Raw genomic sequence first — 12,500 nt, 5'->3', positions numbered from 1 at the left:
ATTTGAAATTTTGTGTTTTTTTTGGTGTTAAGTATATTTAAAATCTGTTTAGACTTGGACAATGATTAAATTTTATGTTAAACATAAAATACAGGGCATTAATAAAATTACAATAAAGCCACATCAGGGTTTATCGGGTGGGCTTCAGTCCTCATCTGCTGGGACCGAGGAGACTAGTATGAAGGGCAAATCCAGTGGGTGCCGGTTGGGGTGATTGGTAAGCCTGCCGAACTCCGAATCTCAGGACCTTCTTGTGGACTATGGGGATTTGTAAGACCCTGTGTAGAACAGAGTTCCGGACTTAGAACGGGTCACCGACCATTCTACGAAGCACCTTGTTTTGGAACCTCATTTAAAAATAAAGCATTTTTATTTGTAATGATTCAGATTTCTTCTCACAATAAGACAGTAAAATTTTTGGAATACCTAAAAAACTTTAAAATGAAAATTGATTTTTAACGAAAGTTTTTAAAAATGTATGGATTTATTGATATTGTTATTATCTTAATTATCACAAATACAAGTTACTTATGTATTTATAGAGAAACTAAGTAATCACATTTCTCTAAAAACTCGTTTTTCCAAACTCATTTCAATATTTTTTCCATTGACAGTCTTTACTTTGGAGTTTGAGGGCTTCTTGCCCAAAAAAGTCTCCTCATTAAGATGCAATTTCCGGCCTTCTTCTTTTTTTTGTCTCATGTCAAATTTAGTTTTTTTTGGTTGGCAAAATGCTTTTAAATTGTAATTAGATATGGGCAAGTAATGAAATTTTAATCAGTTTTCTTTCAAGCAATTAACAGCAAACATTTTGATAAGCCAAGGCCACCACAAAAATGTACATATATGTGGTTAGGGCTCCCCTTTCCCCCAAGTGAATGTGGGTGTATGTATGTAGATAGTTTCTTTAAATTTTTAATTCATGTAGGTCTCAAATGTAAGAGCAGACCTGGCCAGCAGCTTATTACGAAAATCACACTAAATTAGATGTGGGTTCTGTTTTCACAAAACCCTTTTTATGACTGCTCATCGACAGAAAAGTAAGTACTTACTTTTTGTCTTTATCATATAAACCACAGAGTTTGGTTTTTGGCTTTTGTTTTAAGACTTTTAAACTTTTGTTTGTTTGGGTGAAGTAAGCGCGGAAGTGCTCATAAAATGGAAGAAAAAAAAAACAAAGAACCGACTAAACTTTTGCACGTGTCTCGAGTATTTGTAATCTCGGTTATGCCAGTATATATGTATGTACAGTGAAACCTCGATATAACGAATCTGAGGGGGATCGCAAAATGATTCGTTATATCTATTGATTCGCTATAGGTACTGAAATGTAAAACCTTAGTATAACGAAATTTAAAGAAATCTGAAAAAAAATTCGTTATAAACATTGTTTCCACCAAAATAATGCTAAATTGCACTGAAAGGGGGTAAATATACAAAAAATAAACATTTTTTTTTTATTAGACTTTATTAAAGTAATTGGTTATTTTAGTTTGTTTGCGCAAGTTTTGAATACAGCCATCTATAGTTTGTGCAACAGATGCTAAGCCATCAAAAGTAGTCTGGGGTGTAGCTTCTTGTGCCTCAAGAAAAGTTTGTAGTTTTTCAACCATTTGCTTAGCTTCTTTTGCGGTGATAACCGTTTCTAGCTCTTCTTCCTCCTCTTCTTCCTCCTCGACAACATCGACTGTCTTCGCAAAACTACCAACAATGTCATCATCAGTTAAAGGCCCCGAAGCACTAACGTTGTCATCGAAGGTAACAAAATCGTCAAAATGTTCATCCAAATTAAAATGGTTTTTAATGACAAGCCATTCTTCACTGTCTTGAATACAATCGTTTGTAGCCGTAATATTTGGACTGTCGACAAAGCCACATATCGCAAAACAGTTGACAATCGTTGATTGTTTTACGCTTTCCCATGCTTTATGGGCCATTCTGATACCTTGCAAAACGTTAATATTGCTCTTGCGCCCCTCTTCCATGTCATTGATAAAAATTTTGACCACCTCTTTGCGATAGAAATGCTTAAAATTTTTAATTATTCCCAGATCTAGAGGTTGTAGTTTCGATGTTGCGTTTGGCGGCAGAAATTGTAATTTAATGGATTTAAGCGAAGTAGGATTTTTATGCGCCATGCAGTTATCAACGAGCAATAAAATTTTACGGTTGGCTTTAGTCATCTCTTTATCAAATTTTTTTTTTACATAGAGGCTTTTAGGCTCAGAAATTCGTTATACCTATAGTGTTTTTTTGTATGAAAAACTTCGTAAAAACGAGGTTTTTTCAAGGGACTTAACAAAAAATTCGTTATATTGGGTTTTTCGTTATAACGAAGTTCGTTATATCGAGGTTTCACTGTATATGGATATAACTCTGTATGAAAATTACAGAAAATTTAATTTTGTGGCCATCCACACAAAATTTTTTTATCATTAATTAAAATAAGTTAGTGTAGTTGTTATTGCTCTTGGTTTTTGTATTATGCAAAGCAAACATTTTATCAAATGAAAAATTACATTAGACGGAAATGCAAAAGGGAAAGACGAGAAAGGAAAGGCGAAAACACAAAAACCAAAACAAAACTTTGACTATGACAACGAAAAGCCATTTTCATGTTTCGACAACATTTTGTGTGGAAAATTCATCTTTCTTCCATATAATGGTTGTTGTCCTTGTTGTTGCTGTTGCTGCTGCTCCTGTCAATTTCACAGATTAATGCGCCGAGCAACTTCAACGCCAGAGAAACATTTATTATTTGACAATGGCAAAAGTTTTTGGTGTCTGGTCATGAGGCATCAAAAATTGATTTACAGTATAGATACATATACTTTAATCATCAAACGCCTATAGAATGGCCATTTCTACTATTACAGACAATGGTTAGTTTCATCTTCTGGGTGGTTAAATTTATGTACGAAATTTATATAATGGCCATCTACTCAAAATACAAGTAGGCCAATTTATTTTACTTTTGCCCTTGGGGTAAGTTTTCTTTCTGCCTGTTGAGCAAATGACTTTGGACATAATTCTAAAGGCAATTTGCACCTTTTGTCAGTTGAGAATGCAATTTTCATTTAGATAACTCTTATTTCTAACAGCATTTTCAATTGATTTTTAGCTTAACTCTAAAATTCTCTAATTGGATAATTTTCAATCAATTTTGGTGAAGAATAATAGACTAAGTAAATCATTTAACATTGATTTTTACCAATCTAAGTCTTTAATTCTTGTAAAATTCTCAATTCTTTTGTTTATAGAGTATTTGATTGTCGAATAATTCTTCAGAGGTCAGATAAAAATAAAGCAAAGAAAAATAATTGCAATTCTGAAAATATTAATCAATTGGGATTTTTTATTAATTGAATGAAATATAAATACGTTTCACTTTTACATATCAAATATTTAAATTCATTTAAGAGAGCAAAAATAATTTGATTGTTAAGTTCATTAAGAAATTATTTTACACTTTTCGTTGCAGTTAACGGAAAACAGAGAACAAATATTTATATATTTTATTTGCAATTTAAATCGGCATTTTGGCTTCTTGATTTAACAAAGAAACTTAAATTCTTTTTCAACAAAAGCATGTGAATAAATAAATATTTAAAATTTGCAAACGAAAAAGTAGATTACATGGAATAGATAGCTATAATATAATACTTTAGGCAAAATTAGTTGGAAAAGAATAAAGACTTAAAATGAATTTTCCCTTTAAGCCTTTTTCTTGTGTTAAATGAAGCTCTTTGATTAGTCCTAAACTAAATAAATTTCAAGAATATGTGGATTCCTTGAAATTTTTATGAGTTTCCAATTAAATCCATATAGCAACGCCTTTTAGATTTACTTGAATAATAAGTGTTGTTTATTATAAATTCATTTTAAATTTTCATATAAACTTGGTTTACAGTCAAAAAGCAGATCTGGAACAGGTTAGGTTTCTAGACCTGACTCATTATTATGGTCAACAAAATCATCTAAAAATATTTGCCAGGCAGTAACATCTACTAAATTGGCTACCTTATCTTTCAGCAATCTTCTGAGGCGGCGTAAATAAAGAATACTAGAGCCATAGCGTTCGCACATGGAGTTCAGGTGAATTTTAGCCACTGGCACATTGATTTTGGGTCTGCTGGTAATCATCTTGGTCTTCCTGCTGCTTTGTGATGTATGGGGTTCCTCCTTTATCTTGCCAAACGGAACGCTGATTGTGGTTTGCAGAGGTTGAATAATTTCTTTCGTCTTCAAGTAATTCCAATACTTATCCAAGTCTAACCATTGGCAATAGGCCTTCAGAGCAATCAACAGAATATCGAGATAATCCTCGCGGGAAAGCTGTATTTCACCATCCTGATCATGAGCAATCTCAGTTTTGGGTTTGTAGTTGAGCCACTGTTTGGACTGGAATTCTTTGTACACTTTCTGAGGTCCGAACGGTTGATTTCTGGTGTAGAAGAAGAGTTTTAGGAAATGATCGGCGAACTCAAAGCGTAGATATGGTTGATCCAGTTGGGGTATTATCTTTATATAAGTCTGGATCTTTTCGGTATTGTGTGTTTTAAATACAGCAAAGAAGTCAGTTATAAGCTTTTGGGTAAATGGCCCCAAATTGGGGTAGATGACAGCATTGTTCACATACTTGATCTCGGCAGTGCTGCTGACCTCCATAATGAGGGATATCAAGCGTTGTAATATGTTTAAACGCTCCCAATCTAAGGACTTGGCTGCCCCAAGGCTAAACAATCTCATCACCTGGCGAACTGAATCCGTAAAGAACTCTTTTGGTTTCAGATTGAAAACTAAAACGGCAAAAGGTTCTGTGCCTTCTAGAAACACCTCCACACTTGATTGATGAAAACGATTGTGATCTAGCCAGGAAAGTAACTCCATTTCAAGTACTCGGGTCAGCATGTTAAGTACATCGAAAACACGTGACAGGCGTACTGGAGCGTCCAACTGATTGAAATCGTCTAAGCAAAGTTCGTTCATCCAATTATATGATTGGACATGGCGTAGAAAGACAGTCTCTTGCGACAAATTTAATTTCTCTTCTTCGGTGAAGTTGTACACATGATTTTGATAAAATTTGTTTAATTTGCCGATGTCCTCATCGCTGCATTCGGGTATAATATTTTCAACCAAATCCAAATAGAATTGTAGTTTTCCTCGCAACGGCTTGGAATGCCTTGTGCATATTTCAGGAACTGGTATCTTCAAAAAGTTAAGGTAATAGGGACGCAAGCCCGTCCAACAGGGTGGAAAAGTATTTAAAAGCAAATAAAATACACGTACAAGTGTTTCATAAAGACTGATCAGCTTTGCAACACTAATACCTTTGGCTGTCAAAATCATAGCCATATCCGCCAGGCGCTCCATGATCCCATCGCCAGGATAGATACCCTGCAGAACTTTCATCTCGACAATTTCCAAAAATGTATCATAGTGCTGACCATGCAGGGTGTTCCTCAAAGCTTGTGCACTCTCAAAACAGGGGTAATCGGGCAGTGGAGCACATCGATGCTTGCTGACGCATTGGCTCGTGTTTTGGAGACATCTCGGCACACTCGCTCCCGGCAGGCGTCGTTCAGTCTTCATGTACAAGTTAGAAATAAGCACACGAAGATTCCATGACCAATGCTGTTTCCTATCTGAGTTAGGGCTCTCTTCCTTTGGGGTGACTCCACTTGATTCCGGGTGTTGATTATTCATTTTGGAAATAGTTTATATAATTTATTAAAGTTTCCTAATTTGTAAAAGTTAACTAACAAAATGATTGGAGGAAAATGTCAAAAATATTAACTCTAGATATGTTGGGGCAAAAACCAAGCGTCGTCATAACATCGATTCGTGAAGTAATCGGAACCAGTAATTGGAACCACCTATCGATTTTCGATATTCACCGCAATCTCAAAAAATTTTCATATTATATATTTTAATACTCATTTATTTTTGATGATTGTGTTCAGCTTAATAAAAAAAAAATGCTGATTACACACTTTAAAATATTCAAAGAATTATTATAAGAAATACTTAAGTTGAAAATTACGATAATATTGGGTTGCCGATGTTCTATTAAAACAGCTGATTAAAAATGTATTGTACGTAAAAACTTAAAAGTATTTCGGCGAGATTCCGAAATATGTGTTAAATATTTGTCTCAAATATTATATGAATAAAAATGTGAAGCTTTGTATCGGTTCTTCGTTTAGGCCGTTTACCAACACTGCCATTAGACAGCACTGTTTTTGGTGTTGCCCAAGTCAATTATGGATCGACGGGGCTTAAGTTCGTGACATTTTTTGAAAATAAATTAAAACTCTTCGCCAGATACCAATCGAGTTTCACTAGTTGCGGGTATGAAAATAGGGCAAAATTAACCCAAAAGATTTATTCTATTAATAGGTTGAAATACAAAAACTAATTTCAGTGCATATACAATCGATCCTATATACCCCACCACACCACAACAAAATTTTTAAATCCTTCAGCAAAACTAACTGAAATTTGTCACTGGATATTACTAACTACATATATGTATGTATATACATATGTACATACAAGTGTATATATATTAGAAAGATGCATGAATGACACAAAAATAAGATTGAGTTAACAATGTTCATAACGATATAAATAAATTTGAATTTTGAAAATCGAGTTGGAGTGAATAAGTGCGTTCGCATTAAGCTTAGTCGCACATTTAATCGAAATAAAAAACAAATTGAATGAGTTTTAATGTAGGACAATGAGATGCTTCGAATGCATTTGAATTCCAGTTCTAAATTTAGTATTTACGTACACTGTATATTTTTATAAATTTATGATTACTGTATTTTAGAATTGATCTGGTCAATGTTGTTGTTCTCGGGTTGAAGTATCGACGAAGGAAATATTTTTTTTGTTTTGATTGATAACGCAATACCTCCGAAAATAAATAATAATTACACTGAAGACAACCACCGATGATTGGCCGAACTATATCGGAATATAAAATATATATTTAAAAACTAACAGTCTTTTTTTTATTTATTCGGAAAAATTTTGACCTTAAGCCGACAAAGCAAGTTACAGTTTCAATTATGTTTACTGGATTATTGTCAATCAGGCAACCATTCACCTTAAATAGATTTTTCGCATTCGAAAACGTCTGCGAATTAAAACTTATAGTGTATTGAACATTGAAATTTTAATAGCCAGTAATTTTTTGTGACCATAATTTATCCAAGCATTATAATAAATTTGTTTGCTTGTTTACTTTAAAATTTCTCAAATAAAATGGGACAGTTATTCAAATTAATTGAAATGCCTTAGTCCATTTAAAATCTCAATAAATGAAGTTTCATTCAACTGAGTTACGTATTTTATAAAATTTAATAAGTGCATACATTTCATTGCATTCAACTCGAAAGGATTCATTTGAATGAAATTTTTCTGTTATTCATGCAGCTATCTTATATGTATCACTAATATCTGTAATATCTTCCAGGTAATTTGTGGCGAGTAGATATTTCATGAAAATTGAAAATAAACATAAAAGGCAACAAGTTAAGTCGCTTTTCTTAGCAAATAACAAGGAATTAATATTCAACTTAGAATCGTGGCGTAATATATGAAAAAAAAACCGTTCATTCGATGACTAATCTGTATTAAAGTAAAATTGTTGCCATGCAATACTTTTATAAATTTAAGTAACCAAGGGAATGTTTATGTAAACATACATAACCAATAAACATAACCAAATGGTCAAGCGAATAAGCATAATGTAAATTTAATTCATGTAGAATTTTTGCACTTTTCGAGATAATTTCATACTCTGTTGATTGAATATGTAAATAAGTTTGAATTGTCGTATATACCTAGTGTATCCATGTCGTATATATCCATAATGATTTTGTCATTAACTGCTTTGGGTTAATCACATGCGAACATTGCGACGACAAAAAAGCAATTAAAAATATGAATAATTAGCCAAATGGTTAACCGCCCATGGACCAGCTGATTGTTTTCCTTTTGTTGATCTTTTTTTTTTTGTTTTTTTGGCCTTTCTGGCATCAATATATGTAATGCACATGATAATATTATGACAATTGTTATTTTGTGTTCGGTTGAGAGGCTAAATGGATTTTAAATTCAGCTCGTTGTTTTTCTTAATTTGCCTTGCTGAATATGTAACCAGTAGCAGGGTAAGATAAATATATGTTTTAAACTAACCATGGATTATATTTGTTCAATTTTGTGTAGTCCAATTTCGATATGATATTTAACAATTGTTCCTGCACCCGCGATGATCCAGAGAATATGCTCTCACATCTTAGTTGTGGCATAAGCAAGAGCTCAAAGCGTCCCACCTTCACAATTGAATTGGAATTCCGACAGCCTGTTGTGAAATTTAAGGTCAATATGCGTGTCATGTTGCCAAGACCGAAGAGTGTGGGCGATGATTTTCCACTTTTCAATCTAACCGATATTGATGGCTGTAATTTGCTGTCAAATAAAAATCAAATAACCATGATTAAACTGGGACGCGAGAATATGGATCGTTTTAGCAATATACCGAAACGTTGTCCCTGGCCAAAGGATGTGCGCTATTATGTGCGTGGCTATCGCACGGATATGCAAACCTTACCAGCTTTCAGTTTCGAGGCCGATATGCATCTGTGGTTTGAGTTTGTAGTCAATCATAATAAGATCATTAAGGGATTCATTCAGAGTCGCGTGCAAAGACGTCGTGGCAGCAAAAAGTCCAGCGATATTTAGTCTAACAAAATGAAAGAAATCTGTGTTGAAATAATAAAATAAATAAATACAAAAAAAAAAGCTCACTAGCTAGCACATTTTGCTAATCCAACACCGCAGTCGCTTCCCCCTCTTGGTTCTTATCCAGTCAAGTGTGTGAAGTTTTTTATCGTTTCAGCGTGGCCTTTAGACTTGGACAGGGGTATATTAATTCGATAAAATGTTTGCAGTAGCTATATTAGATAGAGATCTTGGCCAAAAAGAATACCAAATTCCAGAAGAGCTTAAGAATTGCTAATGAAACAATGGCTTCATTCTTGAGGACTTTGAGGATCATTCCTTCTATAAAATTGATCTCAGACAGTTAACATTTGAAATAAAAATTTGGAAAGAGAATGCACATTTCGTCTTAGTTGAACTTGACTAAGGAACTTTGGTTTTTTTCGCTGTTTTTTTGTTCCTTTCCTTTTTTTTTTTTATATGGCGCACGTGCTTGACTAGGCAAAGGAATTGGCATTGGAGTTGGAATTAAAAATGCCAGACGCGTTTCATTTCTTACAAGGCATTTTCGGTTGCTCTGGGTTCCATCTAATACCCAACTTAACATTATTATTGCAGAAGATAGGGGAAGATAGAGATGGAAACCCAGCTCCTGGGCAGCTTCTGGCTAATGTACGCGCATAAAGCAAGTAAATTTGCTCAAATGAATCTAACACGTCGGTCTGTCCGTCCGTCCGTCGGTCCGTCGTCGAGTATTCGGCTTGGTGGGGACATGAGGGAAATAACTTGCGGCTGTGTGTGCAATCTATTCTCCATATTAGATATTTTTGCCTATTATGCAGATAAAAACATTTGAAAAGTTGTCCATCTAAGTGCCATCAAATTGACCTTTCGAATTTAAGAGTTTAAGCTGGCAGGTCAAAGGGAAAATTATACCCCCATATGTATATGTACATACCAGTATAGACGAGGAGAAGCCAAGCCAAGTTTTATGGAAAACAGATTTTTCTTACTTCTACTGAGCTCAAAGTTTTTTCCTTGATAATAAAAAACAAACATACATACATATATATACTATAAAAAATATGTTTTTACTGTGCATTTTGTTGTAAGTATGCCCGCAGCCTTTCCTCAACTGTGGCTCAGCTGGTGAGAGCAACTAAGGTATCATCAGTCTAATCATGTGGAAAAAGGCGGAAACGGAAATTGCACACATGTACACACGAACACACTCAAACACACTATACATATGTATATGTGCATATATAAACATATTTGTGTCTATGTGTGTGTTTGTGTTAAAGTTGTAGAGATTCCTGGAAATCATCTGCCTGCGGCATCACCTGCTGCTCGCCTTTCCGTCTATTGCCTGCGGAAATGTTGGAAATGAAAATTTTGTGGTTCAACACAACACACACAAAATATTGTTCTTGCACCTAGTGTGCATGTGTGTGTGTGTGTGTGTTAGTGGGGTGTACAAGGTTAAAGGGTTGGGGACTCCAATGCAGGTTATGGGTACCTAGGCAGTGTACGACCAACTTATGGCATATTAATTAAAATTGCATTTGGCCGTGTAACTAAATTTGCATAGTTGTGGTTGTGGTCGCTTAATTTTCACCAGGTTGGTCTTGCGGCTTCATCTGTTTTGGGGGCTTAGTTAGCAAGCACCAATTACCATAGCCTTTTATCAAAGAGACCCCATGCACTCCCCCGCACCCATCAATTTGTTATCAGAGAGAGAGAGAGAGAGAGAGAGAGAAAGAGAGACATCGTGGTATATGTAATGTAATAAGCCCGCTGAGCAAATTTCACAGCGTGATTCAGATTACCAAACTAAACTAAACTAAACTAACGAGCATAAAAGGCAAAAATCAGCTTTTACACTATGCAATTTTCATACGGGAAACTTTAATGTTAAATCAACAAAAGTATCTTTACAAAAAATTTATATACAGAAACCTTGCTAAAAATGCCTTTGTTACTACTAAATAGATACTTAGTATAGATAGATAGATAGATAGATACTTAATATAACTACAATCCTATTTAATCGTGAAAAATGTTAAAAATTCAAATGATTCAACTGACCTCTTCCGTTTTCTTTGCATATGTACATATCTACATTATTTTTGTTTTTATAGGGTATTATATGTATATGTATATGTACCTATATGTATTTTTTTTTTGCATTACAAACATCTGAGTTAAATTACATAATTTAACTCAAGGCCCTTCCGACCCCGTAAGCTAGTATATGTGTTTGCATTTTCTTGATTAGTGTGAGAAGCTGTTTCCATATAGTTATAGTCCGTCTGTGCCTATTAAATAGAAAGCTACTTTATTTAAACTTGGTATTTTAGACTTGTATTGCCTAATTGAGATTAGGTTTTACAAATTATCGTATCGGACCACTCAAACATATTGCTGTCATAGAATCCATCGATCGAAAAGCCTTCTTGTTGAGCAATATCTTAGAAGACATATAAAAAATCCTATTAAAGTAGGCTTAGCGGCATGGACCAGAAAATATTACAAAAAATTTTATAAAATGCAACCATAGTTGGGAAAAGAAACTTATTCTAGGAATTTTATTAAAGGAATTAACGATTTTCAAACATATAGACAGTAGAATGCGGTTATAACGACGCACAGTTGGGCCTCTGCTCGGATAGCGTTGCAAAAAACAGTTTTTTCATGATCGCGTTTAGCAAAAATTATATATATAGTCGATAGGGAATACTTTAGAGATTATGAATCCAAAAATGTTTGAAATCGGTTGAGAATCATGGTTGCTAGAGGCGCCCAAAGTTGAGACATTTTTAGTAAATGGAAATAAATGATAATTTTTACAAAAAATCGCAACTTTAAGACTGAACGCTCAAGGGACCGACAATTTTCGTCGTTATAACCAGAAGACGTACTAACCGGGGCCCTTTCATATAACCACTCACTCATCGAACTTTAGTCGCTATAACCGGTCGGACGTTATAATCGGAGTCATTATAACCGGATTCCGCATTATAAACTCCGTCCCAGACCTAGAAGAACGAAAGAAAGAAGCAAACTTTGCGTTTTACTTGAAGTTGGAAAATAAAAATTACGAGTTACAGAAAAGCTATACACATTTATTACTTATTTTTCATGATGTCAATGCCTACTTCTATCTGAAATGCAACTTAAATTCAATATATGACACTTAATTGTAAAACCAAAAATAACTATTCATAACTTGAAATTGTCCATAGCCTGTAGAAAGGTTAATCGTTCCATATCTCGCTTTATATATGAGATAACAAAAATCTATACAACACATATTTGTGAAACTTTTATTGCAATTTCTTGAATAGTTTAAATAAAGTATAAGATATTATCACATATAATAACCATAAGCATATATTTATGCATAAATGAGTCAAGACTCATATCGTCACATTGTTTATGATACTCTTAATGCCAGACAAGGACTTATTTTAATACAATCTGCTTAAAAAATACGGTGCTCAACTTGCTTAAACTAAATAAATTTGTTGTATTCTTCAAAAGAAGATTTAAAATTATAGTACTCATGTCTTGCCACATCGTTGTTCGCTGGATATCTAAAGTGAACCGTCGGTCTAGTATATAAAAAATAACAAAATATGTTTATCTTATGAGTTGATGTCTGCAAAACAAAACAAAGTTCTACGAATATTTATTGTGAGTGTGTGTTGTTTGTCAGCAACAGAAGAACTCAGAGTTCACAGTTCGGTTCGTATATGGGAAAG

General features: G+C 34.0%; 3 protein-coding genes across 3 annotated transcripts in view; 2 read left to right on the top strand and 1 right to left on the bottom strand.

Moving 5' to 3' along the window:
- LOC6643372 (potassium voltage-gated channel subfamily H member 8) overlaps positions 1-12,500 on the top strand; it is an 82,448-nt gene that overhangs the window by 30,372 nt on the left and 39,576 nt on the right. The gene's annotated exons all lie outside the window — the stretch shown is intronic.
- LOC6643370 lies at positions 3,843-5,810 on the bottom strand. The gene has a single exon (XM_002066166.3). The coding sequence runs from the start codon at positions 5,707-5,709 to the stop codon at positions 3,934-3,936; it is 1,776 nt and encodes a 591-aa protein (XP_002066202.1). The 5' UTR covers positions 5,710-5,810; the 3' UTR covers positions 3,843-3,933.
- Positions 8,254-8,757, top strand: LOC6643371. Its single transcript, XM_002066167.3, has one exon. The coding sequence runs from the start codon at positions 8,254-8,256 to the stop codon at positions 8,755-8,757; it is 504 nt and encodes a 167-aa protein (XP_002066203.1).

The sequence above is a fragment of the Drosophila willistoni genome, assembly GCF_018902025.1.
Source record: "Drosophila willistoni isolate 14030-0811.24 chromosome 2L unlocalized genomic scaffold, UCI_dwil_1.1 Seg168, whole genome shotgun sequence".
Lineage (NCBI taxonomy): Eukaryota > Metazoa > Arthropoda > Insecta > Diptera > Drosophilidae > Drosophila > Drosophila willistoni.
Note: the sequence above shows the minus strand (reverse complement) of the source record. Positions and strands in the feature narration are given on the sequence as shown.

Excerpts from the sequence above, each read along its gene's own strand:
- LOC6643370 (XM_002066166.3), bottom strand. The coding sequence starts at position 5,709 with ATGAATAATCAACACCCGGAATCAAGTGGAGTCACCCCAAAGGAAGAG.
- LOC6643371 (XM_002066167.3), top strand. The coding sequence starts at position 8,254 with ATGATATTTAACAATTGTTCCTGCACCCGCGATGATCCAGAGAATATG.